This window comes from Leptosomus discolor, chromosome 1, assembly GCF_034619465.1.
Source record: "Leptosomus discolor isolate bLepDis1 chromosome 1, bLepDis1.hap2, whole genome shotgun sequence".
NCBI classification, from domain to species: Eukaryota; Metazoa; Chordata; class Aves; order Leptosomiformes; family Leptosomidae; genus Leptosomus; species Leptosomus discolor.
The window spans coordinates 178,470,471-178,496,779 of record NC_141391.1 but is presented as its reverse complement, the minus strand read 5'-3'; the positions used below and the strand labels follow the sequence as shown (position 1 = coordinate 178,496,779).

At 40.3% G+C, this 26,309-nt stretch overlaps 1 protein-coding gene across 1 annotated transcript in view; it reads left to right on the top strand.

The window, feature by feature from the left end:
* The first annotated feature begins 856 nt into the window (after positions 1-856).
* TBC1D15 (TBC1 domain family member 15) overlaps positions 857-26,309 on the top strand; it is a 35,039-nt gene continuing 9,586 nt past the window's right edge. Inside the window, exons 1-10 of the mRNA XM_086480229.1 lie at positions 857-912; positions 11,594-11,692; positions 11,923-11,997; positions 12,730-12,868; positions 14,633-14,843; positions 20,003-20,105; positions 21,115-21,312; positions 22,857-22,985; positions 24,799-24,902; positions 25,196-25,290. Of these exons, the coding sequence (XP_086336355.1) occupies positions 889-912; positions 11,594-11,692; positions 11,923-11,997; positions 12,730-12,868; positions 14,633-14,843; positions 20,003-20,105; positions 21,115-21,312; positions 22,857-22,985; positions 24,799-24,902; positions 25,196-25,290 (1,177 nt within the window). The 5' untranslated portion in view covers positions 857-888. The remainder of the gene's footprint in view (positions 913-11,593; positions 11,693-11,922; positions 11,998-12,729; positions 12,869-14,632; positions 14,844-20,002; positions 20,106-21,114; positions 21,313-22,856; positions 22,986-24,798; positions 24,903-25,195; positions 25,291-26,309) is intronic.

Below are 26,309 nucleotides of genomic sequence, written 5' to 3'. Positions count from 1 at the left end.
AAAAAGTCTTAAAAAAAATCTTTATTTATAGCTTTCAGCAGGATCAAATATTGCAGACATTAAGCGAAAGCTAATTTAAGTTGTACCACGCGTTTTGTGCTTTTCCACATAAAGACCAATCAAAACCTGTTGACATCTGCAGGAGGATTCTTTCAGACTTTATAAATCTGTACACGCATGAATGCTGAATATTGGCTAAAATCGATGAAGATGTAATCAAGATTTGGCTTTATCCTGCGATGAATATGAATGTGTTGCGTGTTGAAAGCCATCATCTCGAAAGTGGTGTTATTTTCGCTAACAGTAAAAGTCTTGTCCATGAGCATTAGGGCCGATTAATGGTGCCTACGGGCCAGTATTGCCACGGTATTTCCACCGTGCGACAGCAGTGCCCCCGCCGGACAGGCCTTCCACTGCCGCCTCCTCCTTCCCCCACAACTCGCTTCAATCCCGGGCAGGGCGGGCCAGGGACGGGCCGTGGGGCCTGCCCCCACGGGCCAGCCGCTTCCCCGCCGCCGCGCACCGGCCGGTCCCGCGGGGGGCTGCGTGCCGGGGATTCAAAATGGGCGAAAATACCGAGGAAAAAGAGCGCAGCCTCTCGGGGAAAAGGAAGGATCGCGCCATCTTCCCCTCCTCCCTGGCGGCGCCCTGTGAGGAGGACACGCCCCCGCGCTGGGGGCGGGGCTGGCACGCCCCGCCCCCCGGGCCTAGCCGGTCTGCGCGCGGCCGTCGCGCCTTTCTCTGTCCGGACAGTGGGAAGGGGGGGGCGTGTCCTCCCGAGTGCGCCTGCGCCGCCCGCCCGGCCGCGGAGGGGCTGACGGGGGTTGTTGTGGGGTGGCGGGGAAGCACGTGAAGATCGCAACGTCATCATAAACACTCGTAGGCAACATGGCGGCGCCTCCGAGCGGCAAGGTAACGGGGGCGGGCTGGGCTCGGGTCCCGCGCGGGCGGCGGTGGCTGCCGCCCTCTCCCTTCGGGGACACCGCTGGGTCCGGCGCTGGGGTCGCCGCAGTTGGTGGGAGCCGTGGGCAGGGGCGGCCGGGCCCCCGTGCGGCCGGGGGCGGGGGCCTTTTCTCGGGTGAGGCGTCTCCTGGCAGGGCCGCGGGGCCCGGGCCCACCCCTCCGGACACGGGCCATCTCGCTCTCGGGCGGGCCTGGCGGCGGCAGGAGACCGTGGGCCCTCTGGGCCGCGGGGCGCGGGAGGGGGTCGCGGCCGGCGGGTGGGAGTTGAGCCCGGGCCGGGCCGCGGTGGGTGCGCCGACACGTCGCAGCGCCTGCCGCCCAGCCCGGTCCGCGTCCCACGCCGCCCCAGCTCACCTCCGGGCTGCGCCGAGAGCCGGCCCCGGTGTAGGAAGAGGCCGCTCTCCGCCGCAGGCGGGCAGCCCCGGGCCCGGGGGTTGGCCTTCGCAGAGCAGGCTCTGAGGCTGAGCTGGAGGAACGAGACTTGTCCCGTCTACGTGGCCGCCTGTCCCAGAGGTGGTCGTAAACGTTGCTGGCCTTTCTGCTGGCCTGCGCTCTGGTAGCGTGCGGGTACCTGCCCCGGGTTGGATACAAAGCCTTGTCAGTCAGATAATTTGCTAATGTAAAGATTTTTACATGCCGCCGATCCTTGCTGAGTGTTCTTGAACGAAACAGTAGAGCTTGACAGGGATTCAAATGTCTGTCCTCGGTTGAGGTCACAGGAGGGAAGGTGTTGGTAACCCTCTCTGCCTCCCTCCTCCCTAATCAACAGTTGTGTCGTATGGTTTTATTGCAGAAATATTTTTATTTCGTGAGTCTGTCTTCTAAAAGTGTTACTTTGCAGTGCCGGGCTCCCGAGCACGTGGGTGCTTTATCTAGGATTAAAAAATCTCATTGTAGCGTCTGACTGTATGTAGCCAGGGTTAGAGTGTGATAGTCTTCAGTTTTACTTTTCCAGCAGCAAGTGCTTTTTTCAGCTTGTTTCAGCATAGGAGAACGTACATAATCAGCCATGTCTGTACTCTTTGGAGGGTGCTGAGGAGTGCCTTTAGCTAGCAGGAGGATTCAGTAGAGGTCTTGCTTATGTCAGTTTACCTATCCATTTCAACCAGAACTGGTGGAGCAGGCAATTTGTTCAGCTGGAATTGTCACAACTTTATTTTTAGGTTCTTTGCTGCTGTTTGGTGCTGTAAATGTAAAGATAGCCATACTGTCTTCTGAGCTGTTTCTAGCTGTGCACATCCAGTTTTTAAGTGTACAGAGAAAAGTTACTCTTCTGGTTTTGTCCATTTTAAGCTAAATCCAGCAGTTTATTGGATGATGGAAATATTTTTATTTTGCAGCTTTCCCCCCCCCCCGTAGGTTTTTATCAGAATCTTCTTCAGGAAGTTTCTCCTGAAAGCAGTTGTATTATCATAGTTTATAAGAGAGGCTACAACTGTTGTGGATTAGTTGTTTGTAATTTTGCTATGTGTCTGTTGTTCCTTTAAAAAAACAAAAGTCTGTTTGCCTGAGACTGAATCTCTTAAGACATTGCAAAACTCAGTTTCAGTTATTCCATGTCCACAATGCTAATGCAACTTGTTAATGCAGCTTCTAATTCAGTAACAGTCTTTGCCACGTCTCTTTTGATACAGAAAAAAAAATGGCAGTTGTGTTTTCTCAAACTTAATGAAGTGGCTGGGCTGGTTTGAAGTTTCACTGCTCTCAGTAGGAGCAGTCCCATCCTTCTCTGGATCTCCCCACCTGTGTGTTGCACTTCTGCTTGCTTGGATACTGTACTTATTTGATCTCTCAGTGATTTGATTTAGCAAGATGAAATAATACATAAAACTGTGTGTGCTTATTTTTGGCTGGGTTAGATTTCTATTGGTCTAGGGAGCACACTGGATCACAAATTGTTCCTTTGGATGACAACAGGATTTTAGAAGGGGTCACAGACTAGTGAAACTTCATTCCGGGTGGAATAAACACAGGGTAGGTTGGTACAGACCCACATTCTCAGTTCAGGCATTTTGCACTTCGGTGTGTTTCCAAGCTATGGGTGTCTTGAATTAATTACGCTTTTTCCTTCTGGCTGTGCAGTGTTGTAATGAGGTGTTCCAGGTGGTAGATTTCTGAAAGAGTAGTAGGCATTAGTTGTGGGCTGCTTTAGTCTCATTTGGCAGATCTTATCACATTCATGTATTTTAATATGTATGTTCTTTTCTGCAAAATATTACACAAAGTAATTCCCATGGAATGCACATGGCAATATATTAAGCAGCTGGGATAGCCAGCACTGTCTCAGCTTTCATGAAATCTTGTTTCAGCAAACCATATAAGGATGTGTTTTCCATTACATTTTTACCCTGTTTGCCTTCCCCTTCTCTTTCACTTTGTTTTTTATTTCCCAGACATCATTAATATCCATACATTCACAACTCTGCTATTTCATATTGTCTCTGGTTTCTGCTCCATACGATAATAGGGTATGAATTACAAGTTTGGACCTGCTTGAGGGTCCAGAGGATGTTCACGAAGATGATCAGGGGGCTGGAGCACCTCCCCTGTGAGGACAGGCAGAGAGAGTTGGGGTTGTTCAGCCTGGAGAAGAGAAGGCTCCGGGGAGACCTTATAGCGGCCTTCCAGCACTTAAAGGGGGCCTACAGGAAAGGTGGGGAGGGACTCCTTGTCAGGGGGTGCAGTGATAGGATGAGAGGTAATGGTCTCAAACTGAAAGAGGGGAGATTTAGGTTAGAGATGAGGAAGAAGTTCTTTACTCTGAGGGTGATGAGACACTGGAAGAGGTTGCCCAGAGAGGCTGTGGCTGCCCCCTCCCTGGCAGTGTTCAAGGCCAGGCTGGATGGGGCTTGGAGCAACCTGGTCTAGTGGAAGGTGTCCCTGCCCATGGCAGGCGGGTTGGAACTGAGTGGTCTTTAAGGTCATTTCCAACCCAAACTGTTCTGTGATTCTGTGTAACTGTATATACTACTTTACTTGGGTTTTTGTCCAGTTTGTTTTTTCTTACTGTTTCATATCTCAGAAGGTTCTTTTCAGTGTTTTTCTCTACATGGTTAACTTGGTTCTGGAAAACTGAAGTTAGTGCTGTTGAGTTCTGGAGTCGTGACTCATTCTTTATTAATGACCATCTGCACTAGAACAGCGTGAGCTTCAGTTTTTTGCCCTTTCTTAGAGTTGCCAGTTTATTCTGCAAGAGACTTGGCAGTAAGGTCTTTCATTTATGCATGAAATCAGGTATATTTTCTCTTTTCATTGCTTAGCAAATGGCAGTTTGTACTCCCTATTTCAGAGAACCAACTCGGGACTCACCCTTATAACAGAAAACCATCTTAGAAAATGAGGTAAAAAGTTGTGTATGGGGGAAGTGCAAACTTGAATTTTAGTCTCCTGTTGTATAGGCTATGATTACAGCTGGTCTAAAGACAGTAACGATTTTTGATTTATGCTCTAGGAGCTCAGAGTATTTTCAGCACATGGGCTGTTAGGTCTTTCTCAAATTACCCATTGACACATGGGCTGTCAGAGAAGCTATTTTCACTTGTCTGTACCCTTGGTCTTGAAGTTAAATCTTCAGCGCTTCAGGTACAAGCTCAGATGTCTGGCCAGTTCAGCAACTAGAAGTAACTGAGTAGCACTGGAGCTACTACTACACAATCACAGAATCACACAGAATGTTAGGGGTTGGAAGGGACCTTGAAAGATCATCTAGTCCAACCCCCTTGCCAGAGCAGGACCACCTAGAGTAGGTCACACAGGAACATGTTCAGGCGGGTTTTGAATGTCTCCATGGAAGAAGACTCCACAACCTCTCTGGGCAGCCTGTTCCAGTGCTCTGCCACCCTCACAGTGAAAAAGTTTTTCCTTATGTTCATGTGGAACCTCCTGTGCTCCAGCTTGCACCCATTGCCCCTTGTCCTGTCATTGGCCATCACCGAGAAGAGCCTGGCTGCATCCTCCTGACACTCGCCCTTTACATATTTATAAACATTAATGAGATCACCCCTCAGTCTCCTCTTCCCCAAGCTAAAGAGACCCAGCTCCCTCCGCCTTTCATCATAAGGAAGATGTTCCACCCCCTTAACCATCTCTGTGGCTCTGCGCTGGATTCTTTCAAGCAGTTCCCTGTCCTTGAACTGAGGGGCCCAGAACTGGACACAATATTCCAGATGTGTGGGGGGTGTGTTTGGTGTTGAGGTTGTTTTTAATATAGCCAGGCCCAGCAAAGAGATTTAAAGTACGGTCTGTTAATGTGCGTCCTTCAGGTAGTTTGTTCACACAGATATAGCGGGTTATTTTAGAGGTGTACGTGTTCTGTGGTGTCGGCAGTGTCTTGCTGTGCCTTCTACTAGTTAAGTTCGGGGCCCAGAGACTCCTATACTATCCATTGTGCCATTTTACAAAGCACTTGCTTTAAAATCTTTGTTATAACTTTTTCAGTCTTTATCATTTACTATGTGCAGAATCATAATCCTTTCTGAATATATTGTACTTCATAGGTTGTCTTTGTGAGTAGAAGCCTTTACCTCTTTTGAATTTAGTGAAGCCATCATTATGCTTGAATGAAAAGCAGTTCACTGATAATTCTGAAATTTCTGTATATTCTTTATGTTTTCTATTCTTTAAGGATTTCTCTGGCAGAAGTGTTAACAGTAGAACTTGTGTGTTACTACTGCAAGCTCTTACTCTTGGTACCCTGAATAGACTTGCATTTTCACTGATATCACACTATTGTTGCATAAGTGGCAGAAATACTTTATGATTCAAGAAATCTTCAGTGTACCTTAGGCAGAACTTGAAAAACTTATTGTTGTGGAGCAGGAAACCATTCTTACGATACGTGATTCTTGGTGTTGTGAGCCTTCTCATATTTGTCACAACATAAACAATATTTGTGGGCTTTCTACCCCTGCTTAGAAACTTGGTGGTTGTAAGACGTTGACTCTTTTAAGAGTAGCAGGGTGTGGAATTTTACTGCCTTAGGAAAAAAAGGTGGAGCCATAGGCTCAGCAAACAAAAGACAGAAGGTTATGGGTTATATTTTTACTAAAATTCAAATGCCAGAACTGTGGTATAATGCATATATAATAATGCATATCTTCTGTGGAGCAGAAGATCATGTTGGTCAAGTAATGTTAGCGTGATGCTTTGCTAGGTACTTTGACGTGCCCAGTGACAGTTTAGCAGTGGATGTGTGAATAAGCTCTGGGGAGACCTTATCTGTTCCAAAGAGGGAGATGGAAATTAAAGCAGCATAATGCAGATTTTTAAATTGAGTTATATTCCTTCTAACATAAAGCCAGCAGTTCTAAGCTAGGATACTTTCTTTTGTGGATGTAAGGTCTCTCAGGACAACCATTGCCTAAACTGAATTTATTTTATTGGCCTGTAGTTGTTTCCTTACTGTGTTGCAACTTTTTTTCTGTTTACCTTCTGTCAGAATCTGAAAATAAGATGCTGCACAGCTGCTGTATCTGTTGTTCATGTTTGCAGACAGACCCATTTTTCCTTAATTTGTAGTCTGTAGAGGATTCAGAATTTCTTACTCGGTCACTTACGAGCACGCCTGCTTGCTGCTTCAACTGTTGAATCCACAGTGAGGTACTTTACCTGATTCTCTAAATATGAGGCAAAAGTGAGGCAACTGCTATTGAAAAGTTGTTAGAATCAGGATTTGCACAGTGCTGTAATTACTTAACAACTCCAGAGCAGTGGCTGATTGACTGTGTAAGTGCTGCAAGCTGCATCTGTCCTGGGAAACTGGGTGGCATCTTGGCAGAGCTGTGCTGGCCCCGAGCTGTGCTCTGGCAGAAAAGGAGGGCGAGCTGGATAAAAGCAAGGGAGAGAGTATGAAGTGTCTGAAAGATGGGACTAGCTGGGAGAGTTGCACTGCTCCTCCGTTCTCTTGAATGTCTTTGCCTTTGGCAGGTTGTTAGTGTGTGACTGAGATAAGAGCAAGACTATAAGGTATGAACGATCAGTGCACATGACATCAGCTAATACTTAGGTGCCCAGTGCAGGCAGGGTGGGAAATACATGGGTGAGGGTCTTGGGCTACCACCCTGTTCTGTGATCGCCACAGTTCCTAGCTCTCCTTTTTTTTGTTGCTTACCCCTCATTGTCTTTGGGTGCAGCGTTGTTGTCTTTCACTAGCTGGTAGCACAGGGCCATAAATTGCCATCAAATGGCAAGCATTTAATCCCAAAATTGCTTGTGTTCTGGCATATATTGTAATTATTGATGTGATATGCTGAAGGCCACTGCTCATGTATGTCCCTGGCAATAAAAAGTGGCAAACATTGCCTATTGACTGCTCATTGTAAGCAGTACAGTGAGCTGGAGATATGAATTGTCCATGTTGTGTCCCTGCAGTATTAAGAATGATGCAATTTATTTCTCAGAAAATGTTACTGGGACAACAGTGGGACTTCAGGAAGTTATTTTCTGCTGGACGTAGAGTATAAATACTTGAAGGGTTTTCCAGAACCTTTACTAGCGTATGTCATGACATGTAAACTGAGCCTACGTTGTGCCACTTGCCTCTGTTTTTTATAGTAGGTGAGTAGACAGCTTTCCTGAATTTTGTGCTGTGGCTCCCTGTTTTTACAGACCCACTGTCAGTGTATGAGATAGAGTCGCTGCAGTTTCTGTGTGGAACAGTGCTTTCAATGACTGATTTGAATGAACTGGGAATTTGCCTTTGACTTCCGTAGCGTCTATGGAAAAAAAAAAAACAAAACAAAACAAAAAACAGATCCAGGTGGCTTAGCAGTGTTTGGAAAATCTTGCATCAATTTTTAATTCTTGGTAGGGTTCTGAATCAAGTAGGCAATGGGTCTAGTTCTCATTCTATAAAACTGGAAAAACAAATGTGGTGTAAGTCATGCTTGCAGAGTACAAGCATGGACTTGCTTGACAAGCAGGAAAGACCTATGAATATAAGCTTCTCAGGTACATATTATTTCAAACTTGAAATGCTAAGATTATTAAAAAGTAATACTTGTATCATACAAACTTCTTTTTTTCCTACTTCTCCATCATTTCTTTGTAGAAAAATGTTGCCAACTGAGTGCTTTTACAGTGATAAGTTTCCTTAGGTAGTCATGCTTCTGATTTGAAGCATTCAGGGAATTTAAGGATAGCACAGTTGGATGAATCTGGAAACTGTTTTGCATAGACTAGCTTTAAGCTACTAAGATGTCAAACCTTTGAGTAATTCTGATACGTGTATAGCTACAAGATAGAATTAAAATTTGTTTGAAATCAAGTGATTTTCAAAGTTGTTAAGTTCCTGTCACATTACAGCTTCATTTGCTGTGGTCATGTTGGTATACGCTTCTGACAAACACTCTTCTGTTCTTTTTTCATTTGTATTTTTGCGTGGGACCAGTGAGGTCTGGCTTTCATGTGTGTAGTAACATCTAAACATGAGGAACCTGCATCTCTGTGGACAGTTTGACAGGTGTTTGCAAACAGGTCTAGAAGAAAATGAAACCACCTTTGTTTAAATCCATAGTTAGGCCTTTCATGGGTGGACAACTTTTTTGGCCTCAAGCATCTGAGCAACATACGCTGCTTTTCGTCCCTGGGGTTCTGTTTTCGTGACCAGTGGGTTGACTGTGCAGAGCACAGTTTTCTTACTAGGTGGATGGGTGGAAGGGCTGTAATATTGGGGTGAGAAATACCTTTGGGTTTTGATTAAAGTCCTAGGACATGTCAACTTAGGTAGTCACCTGTGGTGTGCGTTTATTAACATGAGCTTGTCTTTTTTTCGTGATGGGCTTATTGATGTTGTGTAGACTTAGAGTGGTTCTAATCATATGGAAAGAAAACAAAAAGATTGAGCTTGACTTTACTTACTTCTTACCTTTGCAAAAGAGTCCATGATGAAATATGTAAAGTAATGAATAGTACAAAACTAAGGTGAGCCAGTAGCGTGTTTTCCTGTCTTGTAATACAAGAAGCATAATTGACTAACTGAACAGACAACGTTTTTTACAACTCTTGAATTCTTTCACACAGTGAATAATGAGGCCTTTCTAGATCAGACTTCCATCACCAAAGGCAGAAAGTTACCAAGATTTAAATGAGATTGGGTTGCTTTCCTATGCAGGGGGTGGTGACAGATAATGCTGATGCAGGTTTTGGTTGGGTTTGGGGGCTTGTAGTTAACTTTAACTGTTAATAAGGGGGCAATGGTCTCATTATCCTGCCCTGTTCATATCTAGTTCCTTCTGCTTTCTCCATACATACCAGGATCTCACTACACAGATTTTGCTTGCGCACCTTACACAAGTCCTTAGTATTTTAATGATGCTTCTGATTGTCCTCCAACATTTGCTGTTTGTTCTCCCAAGTCTTATTTATTTCAAGATACTCATCTTACATGTTCTGCAGTAACCTGCTGTTTAGGCAAATGTCAGTGTACACTGCTATTGAAGCGTCTGTTTCCTGGCTTCTTAAGGGGTCCATGCGTGCTGATTGACCAGGCTTTTGCCTGATTGTTGGGCTGTGGAGGCACTGAGCAAATACCTTTGTGGGCCACACGGTGTGTGGGGTTGAGCTACACAGTTACATATAGCTGTTGTCTGCTGATGGATGTTTTTTTATTCAAATCTAACTATTGGTGTACTGCCTTTCAATTTGATACTTTCCTTAGTACTTATTACTGGTATGTGTAATTCAATGTTATGTTCCCTCTTTGACCTGACTAATAGCTTGGCAGTGCTGTGATACCAGAAAACAAAAATCTGACAAGGTACTTTTTACTGTAAGGTGCTATAAGAATGCTTAGTAGCATTTTTGAATTTTCAGCTTGCTAAGAACATTGTGAGAAGTACAGGCACCCAGTGTAGCTAATCTTCAGGTGCTACCCCTATGAAATCGTATTATCAAAATCAGCTTATTCAAATTCAGTTACAGAGTTATCTTACAAAATACTGCTGAGCAAAACAGCTCAATATTTCAGATAATTCAGAGATGGTAACTTCCAAAATGTTTTGCAGTGGGATAAGCTGTTAAAGCACTTCCTAGATAATATTTTGGAAGATTAATGCCGTATCTTTCTTCAAATTAGTTACATTAGTTCATCTTCTATACTCCCTTCTACATGTGACTCAACGGTTTTCTTCAATGATGTAAAAAAGAAGTAGCACTTTTTAAGCTCAGTTATATGAAATACTTGATAACAGAGAAGTTGGAAAAAATAAATACAAGATTGCACCTGTTACTGGGTAAGAATAAATCCCAACAGCGTGGCCTTCTGGCCTTTCAAATGGAAAAGTTTTTCTCTTGAGTAACAGTAGGAGGGAAATAAGCTTCATTATGAGAAGTCCTCTGTTTTACAGACACCCTCCAAACTTCTGAGCATGTTCGTGCTTCTTTGGTTTATAACCTGTTTTGGCAGGGCACGGGGCAGGGAGCTGGGTCTCTTATGAGGAACGACGTAGAATTTTTCAGTTGTGTGACAACTGTGGTATTTGGAACATGTTTTCTTTTCCCATGAAAGGAAGTGTTTGTCCTTCAGAGACATTAATGGAATTTTGCTGCTATTTTTAAGCTTTGTATTCTTGTCTGGCTGGTTAAGCTTACACACCTAAACTTTTAGTTTACTGGCCTGACTGCAAATGTGATGAATGTAAAAACCTGGCAAACGAGTGAGTTGAGAAAGATATACTAATGTTTTAGTACCAAAGAAATACCTGTCTCTGATTAGTTAAGTATTACTAGGTTTTGGCTTTAAAAATATCTATTTCTTAAGGCAGTGTTTTCAGCTTGGTTTGAAAAGTAGCATGGTTTTAAAAAAATTACGGTTACTATTTGATGTATTTCACTTCCACAAAATCTAAGTTTGGTATCTTCGGGACTTTTCACTCTTCTTTTAGAGAGCTGTTTAAAACAGAACCCATTTACATTGTTTATAGTGCTTTTAAGAGTATGCTATAGCATGTAGCTTTGAAGAGCCTGATGAATTTTGACAGAGAATTCTCTGATTTTCCTTTTTTTTTTAAGAGCATGATCAGAATGCTGTGAAGAGTTTTGTAAATGCTTAAATGCAAAAGTTACGTGGGCAGTGTGTACTCCGACAAGCCTCTCTTATCTGACTGTCGTGTAGTCTGTCTTTGAAATGGAACCTTTGCCATTCATCCTGAATGTAGGATTGGGCCATTATTTAATCCAAGACTGGAGTTTATTGATGGCATTTATCTTTTGCACACTAGACTGTCCATTTTTAATTTAAGGTAAGGTTGTTATTTCAACACGCTTAAGTGGTGAGTGGGGGAAAGGCAGGCTATGTAAGAAAGCCTTTTAACATTTTAAAACTCCTGCTGATGTAGAAAATACTAGGTATTGAATGCATTTGTTATGATTTACTGGCAAAGTAATAATAGTTGGTATGTTGCTTAGAGAGTAGGTTTAACAAGTTCCATTTTCTATTGTTTCTTGCTTTGAGTGAGTGGAAGACTCAGATCCTGGGATTGGGGAGGAACAAAAGGTAATAAAACCCCTAACAAGGCAGAGGTGTTCACTTCAACTTATGTAGATGAGTCAAAACGATAATGAGTACCACAGGAGAGAAGCAATTTTAAAATCTTTGTGGTTTTTTTTTTTTTCGTTACCTACTTTGTTATAGGTTGTATATGAGCAAGAAGGAGTTTTCATTCATTCATCCTGTGGGAAAAATGATGACCAGGACAGCTTAATATCAGGAATACTACGTGTCATAGAAAAGGTATTGTTATGGAAACTTCATATATTTGTTGGCGAAGCACATAACGTGTTTGGCAAATCTTAAATGTCTTAATTATATGATTTTGTAAATGAACAAACATCATGTAATGTTTGACATTGTCTGCATTGTTCCTATATCTATATGTAAGTTGTACCTTGATCATACCTGAGTGAGTAGGGAGATGTGTACTTGTTGTGTGGTACTGAATTATTTTTATGGTTGTATTGTAGGAAAATGAAGTAGTAGTAGACTGGAGACCACTGGATGATACTTTGGATACTTCTAATATCCTCTGTGCTGGAAAGGTATGTTTGTTAGTTGTCAGTGTTCTTCATTCTGTTTCTTCAGAGATTTTATTTTGTGTTAACTTATGCGTAGGTGATCTCATAACTGGAAGCAAAAATCTATTTATGGGATTACCATTGTTATTAATAGCTACATGTAGGAATCATATTTGTGGACTGCAGCCCAGTTCTGGTTTGGGGATATGTGTGTAGGTGACTGTATTTAGTTTTCACTTGGTTCATGTATAAAATAGAAAGGGACTGTCTGTATGAACAGTAAAGACCAAATGAGTGTAAGTGTATTGTGGTCACCAGTCTCCCTGCATCTCCTGTGCTGTAGTCTGATGATTCACTCTTCGTAATTAGACTCAAAACAGCGAGGTACTGTTCTAAGGCAAAATAAAAACAGAAGTGTATGGATGTTCCAAGATGCATTGATAAATGGTATTGAAGCAGTATTAAGAGGATGTGACTGAAGAGTTAAGTTTTTCATTTAAGTAAAAAAGTTTATGTTGGTAGAGCCTGCAAGACAGGCTAGGATATTTTAGTACTGCGTTGTTTGTTGAGTAAAACCTCTTTTCTTAGTCTGAGTCCAAATTTCCTGTGTTGAACTGTGTCATCTTTCTTAGGATTTTAATACTACAGATTCTTTTAATCTGTGAAAATGAAGATACTTATTCTTGTTGAATTTGCGAAACTTAACTCAATTTTCATGCCATGTGTTTTTTGATAGTCACTTTTTTTTCTTCTCAGGATTCCAGTTCTGTTGTGGAGTGGACTCAAACTCCTAAAGAAAAATGTTCCCGAGGAGCAGACCGTCCAAGTAGTTATGAAGCGGAATGGGACATGGTCACCACAGTCTCTTTTAAAAAGAAACATCATTCAAATGGAGGTACTCAAAAAATAACTGTGGGGTTTTTTGTTTTGCTTTTTATTTATGGTAACGTGTAACTGAAGAATTGCCCTTTAGATGCAGTAAAATGGATTTTATTATGAACTGGAAAGCTGAGAGTTGTTTGTGGTAAGAGGTGAATATCTGTGTGGACAAAAATTCACAATGCAATAGCTGTTGTCTGCCTCCAATCTTTTTTTTCTTTAAATTGCTAGAGAATTGTGTTGAAAATAAATGTCAAATCTCACTTCTTGCTGTGACGATCAGTAGATAATGTAGCAATTTTATCTGCATTGGGCTCTTGCATTCTTTTGAACAAATGGAATTTGAACTAGATACTGTGTTAGAAAGGAAGATGAAAAAATAAGTGGTTTACTACTCAAATGCCTTTCCATACTGCAACAGCAGGGGGAGATGGAACGTACAGTTATGTGATACATGGGTCTTTTTTATGTGGTCTTTCTTACTTCAGCAAAATAATTTTGTAGCTACAGCACTTTTGTTATAGTGTCTCAGAGACATGTACGTGGGTTGGGGCAGTCCCAAGCGCGAATACAGTCTGGGCGATGAGTGGATTGAGAAAGACTTGGGAGTGTTGATTGAGAAGCTCAACATGACCTGGCCATGTGCTCTTGCAGCCCAGAAAGCCAGCCATATCCTGGGCTGCATCAAAAGAAGTGTGGCCAGCAGGCCAAGGGAGGTGGTTCTGCCCCTCTACTCTGCTCTGGTGAGACCCCACCTGCAGTGCTGCATCCAGCTTGGGGGCCTCCAGAGTAAGAAAGACATGGACCTGCTTGAGTGGGTTCAGAGGAGGGCCACGAAGGTGATCAGGGGGCTGGAGCACTTCCCTTGTGAGAGAGTTGGGGTTGTTCAGCCTGGAGAAGGCTCCAACGAGACCTTATAGTGGTCTTCCAGCACTTAAAGGGGGCCTGCAGGAAAGGTGGGGAGGGACTCTTTACCGAAGAATGTAGTGATAGGACGAGGGGTAATGGTTTCAAACTGAAAGAGATTTAGATTAGCTGTAAGGAGCTTGTTCACTGTGAGGGTGGTGAGGCACTGGAGCAGGTTACCCAGAGAAGCTGTGGCTGCCCCCTCCCTGGCAGTGTTCAAGGCCAGGTTGGATGAGGCTTGGAGCAACCTGGTCTAGTGGAAGGTGTCCCTGCCCATGGCAGGGTGTTGGAACTGGGTGGTCTTTAAGGTGCCTTCAAGCCCAAACCATTCTGTGATTCTTTGTGTTTTTAAAATAAAAAAAAAAGTGGGGAAGAAAGGACAGTGATTCTCAAGTAATTTTTTTCCCCCCTGATTGTTCTGTAGTATCTTTCTTTATAATACTCGTTTTCTCGGTATTATTTCTCAGCATATGAATGGGGACCATTGTGCTTGTTTCAGCGTATCTGTGATGGTTTTGAATGTCATCAGTAGTACTGCCTGGTGGAGATGCTGGTGGGAATCAGCTTGGTACTGGAACTTGATACAGCAGTTGTACGTTTAACTGCTGGATCACCTTTTTTAAACTGTAGGCACAGCTTTAGGGGAGCAGTATGATGGACTTGTTCATCATTTTAGAAGTCTGTAGAAGATGAGGAGGCACAAAGAGTAGTCCAGAAATAGCAGTTACGTTAGTTATGGTGCACGTTTTTTTTACCAGAACCGTGCTGGGATTTGTGTTTGGGGTTTGTCTTTTAGGAACAGACAGATATGATGCATTTGGAATTGCTGACACTGAAAGTCAAACTAAAATCATGTGGTAATTTTGTTTTAAAGATGCCACAACTCATGCAAATGGAGAAAGCAAGTGGTCGTTCCTGTTCAGTTTGACAGATCTGAAATCAATCAAACAAAACAAAGAAGGCATGGGATGGTCTTATTTGGTGTTTTGTCTGAAGGATGATGTGAAGCTTCCAGCTCTTCACTTTCATCATGGAGATAGCAAGCTATTGATTAAATGCCTTGAAAAGCATGTTGTGCTGAATGAGTAAGTATGAGACAACTCTTAGTTCTGTTTTAAAATATGGATTATTGGTTTACTTTTTAAATTCTGTAATGAATTTCTGATTAACACTTCCTGATGTATTTTCTCTTCCCTTTTTTATTAGTAGAATCAATTTTCAAGGTGACTGAAACTGTAATTTCACAAGCACATTCGGAATGTAGGCTGAAGTTTTAAAGTTGTTGGATCAATTTATGAAATAGCTTAGAATCAGTTAAAGTGTTATTACTTCCGTAATACCTCAGTAGCTCCCTCTAGTGGGTACAGAAGCTTCTTGTGAACACTCAGTGTAAAGTGAAATCCTTCTTTATGAACCACTTCTATTAAATGAATAATTTGTGTTAAAATCTGAAATCTTCTACTTTGTGTGAAATACCTATGAGTATTGACATCAGTGTGTGAGGTCACTTACAGTACTGTCAACGAAATCAGTTTGTATATAAATTCCCCCCGCCCCCCCCCTGTAATTTCTTGCTGTGGGGAATGTTTCACACTTGATCTTTACTTTTCAAATCAGCTTTCTGAATGTAAACATAGTTAGACCCTATCATGGTGTTTAAATACTTGGGTTTTATTGTGTGTTTATATTGTGCTATCTTCGAGTTTTTCACTTATATAAAAGCCTTTTTGATGAGCATAGCATAAATGCAGAATAAAATAAAATCTTCTGCTCTCACCATGTAGTCGTAAGTATAATTTAAGAAGGCAGCAGGGTAAATAAGAGTAGGTAGAATGTGAAGAAACAATGCGGTATAACAGGTGTAACATGAGTGTAACTGATACTCTGTTTTCAAAAGTGTTTTGTTGTCATCACTTTCAACATAATATTCTGATGATAGATTTGAAGGTGGATAGAGAAATGGCTGTGGGAATCCTTATAGAGGGCTCTTCTCGTATTGGTAGCATCAGTGAGGTCAGAGTTGCCTTCAACAGGTAGGGAAGGCTGTCGCCAAGTAGTACTGTTAGGCTGGAGAGCAAGCCAATGGGACGTGAGGGTTGTATATTCATTGAACTGCTTTGTGACGGTGTCAGGATGTGGTGTTGGAGTCGGTGATAATCAGAAGTTGTCAACTGCATGGAGAAGGTAGCATGGTCAGTGCAACCAGTTGGTGAAATGGTACTGGTTGTAGCATTGTGTGCGAGCTTTTTAAGGGGAAAATTCAAGAAAACCAAAGGATAGCGTATTAAGGGGACAAGATAAAGGTGTAAGTAAGGATATTCCTTTGTACAACTGTAGATTAGGAAATCCTGGATCACAACTTCATCTTAAATCCTGAGGTTTTCTCCTGTAGGTTCTCTTTGGGTTCTTCTTTAAACCTCCTTTTATTTTGTTTTCTAATTTCACTATTTCTGCAGGTGCAGGGGTATATTCTTGTCCTGCCACCCTGCCTCGCCTCCCTTTTCTTCCCCTCAAGAAAATTGTTCCTATTTGAGCATAGTGCTCTGTGTGCGTTTGTTTGTGGGTATCTTCTGACTAGTTGCTGGTAGGCTAGGACAGGTTTTTGAGGCAACCTGTATAGCAAATGCTGGAAAAACACCTGTGTTGTATGGTGAGTTGCTGAAAGCTTTATTCTCTATGTGATCTGTTGCCTGTGTACTGCAGCAATGCATTTAAAATTTTCTAACTAATTCCCATATGTATTTAATGAATGGGACCAAGTTTTAAGTAGGTCGAGTGAGTGCATTTGACAATGTAGCAAACTGGTTTGCACTGACTTAATGAAAGCTTTGTTCTTGTGAATCTCTGTCAACTAGAAACTTGGAAATTTTAGGTGAAGGTTTTCCCTTATGCCTTCTTTCCAGTTAGTCTGTTTGAAACTTTTACAAAAACAATTTGAAACTAATGAGTTTAAAAAAACCTGCTGTGTTTTTTTAATTGCCACTATTTAAAGAGCTTATTATTTGAATATATATGCATGTGTATGCACACACACACATATATACATAAAAAGCAATGAGCAACAGGAAACTTGCCTTAATTTTGGAGGAATGTATTTAGTATTGAGACACCTGGATTAAACTTATTTAATATTTCATATTCTTTGCTCAAAGGCATAAAATATTTACAACAAGATACTGCTCTGCTATGTAACAAGTTATTTTGTCTTCAGGAAGGTTTTTTGTATCTTTTGACTTCACGGTTGTAAGTTTTTAAAAAAACAGGAATCTAAACTAACATACCAGAATACCATAAACCATTTTGTGAAGTTGGACATCTAAGCTCCTATAAGTCAGACATCGAGGTTCTGTCCTGAATTTTGTTGTCAGTTTGTTACTGCACATAATGTAAGACAGTTTGTGTTAGTAACAGGCATTATTTCCGGTTTTACTGAGTCTTGTGCTGCAAATAATTATACTTCACATTGCTGTATAAAATTAATGCTCATTGGTGAGTCACTGAATGACAATGAAATAGGTAGTGATTTTGGTTTCTGTTTTAAACACTCTTTCAGATAATCTGCAGTGAGTGAGTGGGCACTTACCATTCTTCCTTTATTTCACCCAGTGGATTCTTAGTTCTTGCCCTTTGTAGCCTCTTGCCAAGCAATGTGGACATTCCTCCTGGTACAGTGCAAAACAGTAGCTGTCAGCTGGGGATGAAACTGCATGAAGAGAGGCAGTCCTGTCCTCTTGTGTTTGTTCTTAAAAAAGGCAGTGGCGTAGGGTTTGTGCAGTCTGACCCAGCAGCTGTGCACTGGGGTGTCCAGGAATGCTTACTGGATGGGAGTTCCCTGCTAAGGTGAGACAGGGAAACTTGAGGCGGTGATCAAGCATTCAGGATGTGCTGAGCTGCTTAGTATTGCCCCCTTGAACAGTTCTAAGTGTTGATAAACGCAACAGCAGATACTTTGGGAACTTTAAAGCAAAAAGCTGAGGCAGCTAGGGAAATTAAATTTGAATGAAGTTAAGCACTGGGCTGAGCAGGAACTTCCAGCATTAGTTTCCTTACTTAGATTCCTCTCTTCCAGTTAAGATCTGCTTCTGGCACCAAATTCTTTTTTTGTGGTCTAGTCATGAATTATGACTTTTTTAAGGAAAGAGAAAAGAACAAATATGCCACATAAGCTGTGGAAATGGCAGACTTGGGTCTCTGTATGTTTCTGTTGTTTCCTAATGGTTATTTATGCTTTAGTACATGATGTATCCAAGCTCACAGCCTCTTTTAGGAAAAGATGTTTACTCAGCTTTTTGGATGCACAAGCGAATACTTGGCAGCATAATTACTTGTTATCCCAGCCTCAAGTTTATAATACATGGGATATTGATGTTAAGGCAGAAAGTTTAGCTTTTCTCTAAAATACCTTTGTCAGATATTTTTCTTCCTCAGTTTCTATTGCCTCAAAAGTTTATGCCCTTCTCTAACACCATTCCTTATAAAGTCAGGTCATAGCTGAAATCAGTGTGTGTGGAGGGGCTAAACTCAAATAAAATATTTGTAATTTGTTGTTTTAAAGATTATGTGCTTCATAGTTTGGTGTCACCAAGTCTAATATTGAGAAAACATGTGTATAGATGACACTTTCTAATTCACAGGATTATGAGTAAGTGTTTAATAGTGTCCAGCTCACAAATTCATTTTGAATATTACCCAAGTAGCTGTTGATACCCAACTGGCTGTCCAGAGAGAATGTTTAATTAAAGTGGAGATAATGGTACAAAGTTTTTGTTCTTTTTGGTTAAGGAAAACATAATAACATGACTCAGTCCTTGCCTCTATGCTGTTTTTTAGCAAAAGCCAGTTGAGCTTCAATAACAGTTGCTGCCTCAGAACTATGACTGTGGTGTCTGGCTGTCTCCAAATGAGATCTCTTGTTGCTTTTCATATCCGTCAGTGTTAACAGTGTGCTGTCCTGTTAGAATGGGAGAGAGATAAGGCATATTAAAGTTCTTATCTTTGACTTTAATAACATGGTAGATGATGCAGGTACTAATAAAAATAAAAGTAATTTTTCTTTCAAAGACTAGAAACAGTGGATTTAAACTTTGGAAGAGAGCAATAGAGAGATATCTTATAAATGTAAGTCCGTGCGATGGATTAGAGTCAGATGGCAAAGTGCTTGGCTTTCCCCTGCCTAGCTACCAACTCCGAGGCTTGAATGTCAGCCTGGCTTCTGAGCTGTTCTGTCTTCTGTCACACATTGAACTGTAAATTGGTGATTCAGGAGCTGGTTAATGAATTGATGGGGTATCTGTGCTGGAGAAGGGGAGAAGATGGGATGTTGGTGTGGGGGGTGAAAGCAAAAGATTGGATTAAGTAGTAGGAGCAGCACAGTTCTTTGTTGTTCTTTGTCTTTGTTGTTACTGTTTTCGTCGTTAATGTTTTCATCTGCCTGTGCTAGCTTGTTGGGGAGCAAATGTTATATTGAAGAAGAGTGTACAAATACAGTGAGTTAGGCCAAGTTTGGTTTCTGTTCATTTAGCTTTTGGAGTCTACACAGAAATATATTTGCAGGGCTGTACTGAGATGGTTCTGTTCCACAGGACAATGGCTGTGGTGTTTTTTAAGCTCCTGTCAGTATGAATCTAGAATTACTCTGACAGTAACTGTTGTAATACTGTTGGTTAGAAATTTGTTGTTGTGCTTTCGTACATTGAAGAGCAGTTTGTGTTCCTTTATGTAGTGTTTTACAGGGTGCCTTAATGTAAGATTTACTGATTGGTAGAAAGAATTCCTTAACTGTATGTGATGACATGGGACTCTTTTCACTGCCTGTGTTACGTTAAAGGGGCCTCAATGTATGTTGTGTTGAGGCTGACCATGTCTCACTAAGTTTCCTTTCTTGTGTCACCTCTTTATTTGTCCGTTTTCAAATACAGAAAACTAGTTGAAGAAAACTTTATTTACATGTGGGTGTCAAAAGTTATCTTCCAGAGTGATTTATCAAAAGCATCTTGATTTTTCAAAGAATGAAAGAGTACAATTCAGAATGAAAGTGGTGATTACTAATCTTTGAAAAATGAAAGTCCTGTTTTGTAGTGTGTTAGCTTTGAACTTGTGCCAAGAACTAAGTGTAATCTTGCATCAAACCTACTTGCTTTGCGCAAAACCTGAAATGTGACTTCAAAAAATAGTTAATGGTTTAAAAACATTTTCAGGAAAAACTGGTGGTACTTACAGAAACCCCTTTTTAATTTTATTGCAGATCTCCACAGGATAAACGGATTCTTCTTGTGAATTCTCAGAACAAGTCACTGTCTCAGTCTTTTGAAAATCTCTTTGATGAACCGTCATATGGCTTATTACAAGTATGTGTTATTTTGTTCTGAAGACATTTATCAAAAAACCACACCCTACCATGTCACACAAATATTGCCCGAATCATTGCTGTTGTAGAAGTGTTGATTGTATCCTAAAACAAGTGCTTACTGTAGAAAGTTACTTATAAGTCGTTTTCTATGTTCTAATAATTTCTTAACTTCCCTGTGGTACTATTTCAAACCTATTCAGGTTAATGCTGTCTGTGATTCTATAAATTTGGGTATGGATTGTTTTAGAAAGGGGGAGAAGGAAAAATGTTAGGAGTTACCAAAACATATTAATTAGAATTTTCTAAGTTTTCCTTGACTAAATATTCTTTTCCTTGATATTTTCAGACAGATTTGAAGGGGTGTTAAAAATACAGCAGCAAAGAGTGCAGCATTGCCTAGAAGAGTGGGTTTTGTTGGTTTTGGTTTTATGGTGTTTTTTTTTTTTTTTTGTGCTAAGACTGTTTATCATTTGATGGAGTTTGTGGACTCATGAGAGTCAGCAGCAAAATTTCCAGTGACTTGAACGAGACCTGAACTTTGACCCAGTGATTTCTTTAATTAAAGAAAATCTTCATGAGTGAATTACATTTAGGTTCTGGACTTAGTTGTCAAATCAAGTTTTTTTGTGAAATTCCTAGCAGAGTACATGATGACTCAAAATGTGTTTTCTCTATGAAGGTAGGGAAACTAGGCATAGGGAAGACATTTTGTGGCATTAATCACTGGAAAGTAAACAGTAGAATCTGATCCACTTTTATATTTAGGTCAGGCTTACTGAGCACACTGCTGTACAGTCTTTCAAATCGATCAGTAGTATTATCTTAATACTTAAGATACCGTTTTTAATCATGTACTGGATGTACTGTATGAAACTACTGATATATGAAACTTCAATAACTTTGAGACCTAAAATATTCTTCTAGTTGTTTTGCTTTCTTTGAGTACAAGAACGCTAAATAATCAGAGGTTTTTTTGTATTTTACTTGTTTTCCTTGTTATAACACAGAAATTGAAGAAAGATCCGTACACAGTAACAATGGGAAGATTTTCCAAAGTCACAAACTATATTTTTGACAGTTTCCGTTTAAGTGACCCTTCAAGTCAAAGGCGACCGCCATCAGAAATGACAGACTTTCTCAATGATGCTATTCCAGGGCTGAAGATAAACCAGCAGGAAGAACCAGGATTTGAAGTCATTACACGAGTGAGTGTGTAAATGAATATGATACAGATGCATTGATTCTTTTTACACACACCTTTAAAGGAGTGGTAGAACTTGAAACTTGGTGAGTGATGCTGTTTGTTTAGTGATTGTGGCATATGCTGCCCTACTGTTTATTCACAAGAATAAGGTCATCATCAGCTACTTCTAGAATATGTAATTTTTATACCTGCAAATATGAGTTTTGCTTTGAAAGAAAGTTTGGCATTACTGAAAGGGGGATTATCATTAGCTTGGAGTCAGTGGCCTGGAAAGTGACCCACTTCATGTTTAGTGTTTCCTCTGTGGTCAGATAGAGCTATATTAAATAAAACTGGGCTATGCAGGTTAATAACCAAGTTTCTTGGCTAATCACTTTAACGTGTCGGTTTGTTTTAAGAAGGCTAAGAAGATTAAAACGAAGTACTTAATTGGATGATTAATGTTTAGGGTATATAAATGTACAGATTATGTGTGACTTGAGCCAAAGCTAGTATGAACTTGTAATGGGATCATGAGTCATTTTGAGCACCTGTTGGTGTCTTTTACAGATAGGTGGAAAAAGGTTTTTTTTCAATACTCGTGATTACTGTTTAAGCAGCTTACATGTTTTTTAGAGTGTTACAACTGTTTTGAATGTTATTTTTTTTCTTGAGTTCAGAATAGTGTTAATATCTTAGCAGTAGCTGTATGAACTATGTCATTTGAGAACTTGCTGCCTAGCACTTAATCAGTTAATATGTCAATGAGAAAAAGTGTAACAAGTGCTGCATACTGAAAATAAAATTGACCTATATGTCTTCGTCTGGCAAATGCCTTAGACCTCTAAAGAGTTGAAACATAAATTGACTTGGTGGTTGCTATTGTCAAAATATTATTAGAAAGTAAGAAATTACTGTCTGCTGAGTTCTGCTGTGCTTAAACATGCAGTTTGGGAACTGAGAGAAACTACCTACGAACTGTGAAGCTTTGGTGGGTGTTAGGACTCCTGAAAGCACATACAGTCTTGGGATTTTTTTTTAAGGGGCAGTGTACTTAAACTGATCTTTGTCACATGTGCAGTCTGTATGGGCATAGCATCTCTGCACCCGAATAGTTTTTCAGTTCACTCTGAAGATACGCTAGTATGTATCAGGAATGTGCTTTTGAAGTGAAGCTCCCTATTGTCCTTGTTTGCTGTGTTGCCTGTACCGAATTTCTGTTGCATAGGGGCTTTGAGTCCATGGGAAGCTTGCTCAGTGGTGTTTGTGGGGTTAGAAGGTTGTTTAAAACACACCCATAAATCCTCCTCCAAAATCTGAAATACGAACATGTATACCCAGGTCCCCAGCACAGAGTGTCTGACTCTAAAGATCTGCTTATGTTGGTCCACGCTCCTTGCTAATGTGAACACAGCCTTAGATCCTTAGAACTGCTGCGGTATGCACATGTGAAAATGTAGTTGCACTGAATAGAAGAAACTGGCAGCCTTAGTGCTATTTGTGCAGTTGATTAAGCTACTGAAGCACTTCAGTGGGATTCATATAACATATTTGTGTGTGTTTCAGATCGATCTAGGAAAACAGCCTGAAGTTAGTAGAAGAGAGCCTGTGTCAGCTGAAGAATGGGCTAAGAATATGGATTCAGAAGGAAGAATTTTAAATGTTGACTACATAAAGCGATTGATATTCAAAGGGGTAACTTGTTTTTTCTAAAGTCAGCAAGACCTATGGCTTGATTCTGGCCCCTTTTTCTTTCCTTCCCTAACCATGGTTATGCTGTTTTCATTATACTTATAGTGCGTCCTGCAGGACTTCTGAGCACGAGCTAGTCAGTATTGTTGGAGAGACTTCATAAAGCATGATTTCATGCTAATCAAATACTTCAGCAGTCTTGCAACCATACAAAATGCTGTACAAGGAGAGAGATCGTGTGGTGGCTGGCTAAAGTGAATGAGTTGAAAACACAAAAGCTTAAGTGATGAAGAAGAGAAATCAAAGTTCCTTTTAGGAGACCCTACCACCGAAGCACTGGTGTTGCTGGATTTATTAATTTCTTTTTGAGGGTTCTTTTCTTGCCCTTCTCCAACAAAAGCTTCTGTTCTTTGCCCAGCAATTTGCCTGGATTTGGCCCTCATCAGAGCAGTCCTGAACACTTTTGCTGATATTTTTTTATTGAACTGAGGATTTTTGCAATATGAATGTAAATTCTGAAAACTTTAATTACGTCCCGTAGCTATTCTACCTAAGGTTACTTTAGTACTTTTTTCTTTTTGTGGGAATCCAGATGACTTAATGCATTCTTTATGCACCTGTTGATGCATGTTTGCACTCATGGAGTCTTGCATTTGTGGAGTTTGAGCAGAAGTAGAGAATGATAACATTGATATTACAGGGTTTTTTTAAGACCTATACATATTCAGTAATGTACTATGAAGGGGATAGAGTGAAACTGAGGCCCTTTTCAGTTTTTGTGACTGTCCTTTAATGTACCTGTGCCTGAGGTGCCCAGTTAAGGACCCTTCTGCTATCATAAGAATTACTACAAGCCGTTTCTTCCATTTCTCTGTCATCTGTTGCCCATTGCCAGACGAATGATTGCGCGATTTTATTTATGATTCAAGATCCCAATAACTTCCAGTATATTAAGTGCAGGAAAAAAGTTAAAATGCCTCTTTTAAACTGTTTGCCTGTTACTGGAAAAGTTCCAGCTGCTACTTGTTTTTTCAGTGGTTGATGCTATTTGCTGCACCTTCTTCCTTGTGTTCATCTAATGATAAATGAAGAAATATAGTGAGGAACCAAGCTGGCCTTGGACTGGTAAACTGGGGAGTCTGGTAGCAGGAGTGCCTCATTCTCATGACTGTACGCAGGAGTTGAAAGAAACTCTTTTGATGAGAGTGAGATATGATTCAGCCAGTACATTTTTGTTATCTACAACTGACGAGCGTTGCTTGGAAAGATTTCTGACGAATAGTGTCCCTGAGTGGATGCTAGTGTTTTTGATTGCTTGGAAGACTCATCTGCATGTTGGCCAGGTCTTATTAGATGAAAGTATTTGTTTAAAAAAAACACATGGAAGTCTGGTCCTCAAGATCACTTTGTGACGAGACCAGAAGTTTGGCAGTTAAGCAGCATGATGTTTAAATATATAAATTTTAAAGGTACTTTTTTTTGCTTCTTAAAGTTTGTGATGCCTGTAAGGTTTTTTTGTTTCCAGCAGTGAAGCAAAAATAGAGGAAGAAAAATCTTTTGTAAAGTTTCTTTTTTATCGTCTAAGGATGAATCCAGTGCTTCTACAGTTTTCTGCTTAATCATATTCTTTTCTTCCCTTTTCTTCCAATTGTGATACCTAGTTAGCAGATAAGATTTGGCTACAATGTAAAAAGAAGCTTACTTGCAAAAATTCTCTTAAGTTGTTACTGTAAGAAGTGTTGTATCAGTATAGGAACATTTCCTCAAAAAATTGAAATAGTCTTTTTGTTAATGTTTCGTATCCATTTTTCCCTAGGGTCTCTGCCATACTTTAAGAAAAGAGGCATGGAAATTTCTCTTGGGGTATTTTCCTTGGAATAGCACTAAAGAAGAGAGAGCAAATCTGCAAAAAAGGAAAACGTGAGTACAGTGGGGGTTTTGTTACAAAATAAATTAAAGCTGCTTTTTTCTTAAGGCATATAATGATGTATAAAGGTTTTTGGAAACTTGAAAGACAGCTGCTAAAGATTGCTGAATGCAAGGAAGTGTGGGTGAGACTTTTATTAAAAATGATTGTTATAAAAATATTATGTAAACAGGATGATGTTAGCCCACTTATGCTGAAGAACAAACGGAATGAGTGAATGCTTAAGTAAAAAAGAAATGTAATAATTGAGCATGTTTTTAGTTTCAAGATTATCTTTCTTCTTCAGGGATGAATATTTCAGGATGAAGCTGCAGTGGAAATCTGTCAGTGAGGAGCAGGAAAAACGAAATTCAAGGCTAAGAGATTACCGGAGTCTTATAGGTAAATTTAGATTTAGAAACATACCTAACTGTACAAATTCACACACTTCTACAATTCAATATGAAGTTGAAAAAATGTAACCTTTTGAGTAACCTATATGAAGAGGCACTAAAAACTTAGAGGTTTTGGGTACTTCAGAGGTATCTAAACTTTGCTATATACTTAATGCTAAAATGTTCTTAACCAGAGTAATTCAGAGCTTTATACATTAGTGTTAGAGAATGGCTGGATTTTAACTTCCTTTACTTAATAACAAAAGGCTCTTTATTTTGTGTTGTTTCATGATGTAATTTTACTGGGAATGTTGTTAAAATAATGACATACAATAAGAATGTGAAAACACATCTGTTTATATTTTTAAAATTTCTTACAGGGATTTGTATATGGGCATTCTGACTTGTGGGGTTTTATACCTACTTCAAAAATTTCAGCAAGTTCTGCTGACTATTATCAGTTTGTGTCCTTAGTTCTCTTTGATAGTAAGATTTGGGCACCAGCGTTTGGGTTTATTAAACAGTTGTTTCAGGACACAGGATAAGATTTTTGTGTTATTCTGAGATACAGACTAAACTTATTTCAGCCAGTTATTCAACTGGCAAGCTGAAGGGGTTGAGAAAGTCTAATCTTTGTAGATTAGTAAACTGCCTTTTTAGAGAGTGGGTGTGTTAGCAGGAAAAAAAAACCTATTCAGAGTTCAGAAAAGGTTGAAGTTTTGTTTGTTGAAGCAGTTCTGTTCCTTTTTAAGTGTTTGAAAAGTAAATGACTGTTAGGCTTATGTTGTAAAATAAATCCAAAACTACAAAATACTCTTTTATTAAAGTGCACTCAAAATTTTGCTGATTTCAATACATGAGTCTTGAATTTCACATTATTAAAGAGTATGCTGTGTATGTTTGAGGTGTGAAGACTGCCTGATGAAACAGGCAGTTTCAGCTCACTGAGTTATAGGAACTTGTTAAACAGAATTTATAAACATGCTGTCATGAACTGTCGCAGTGTCTTTGAGCTGATCGTGTGAT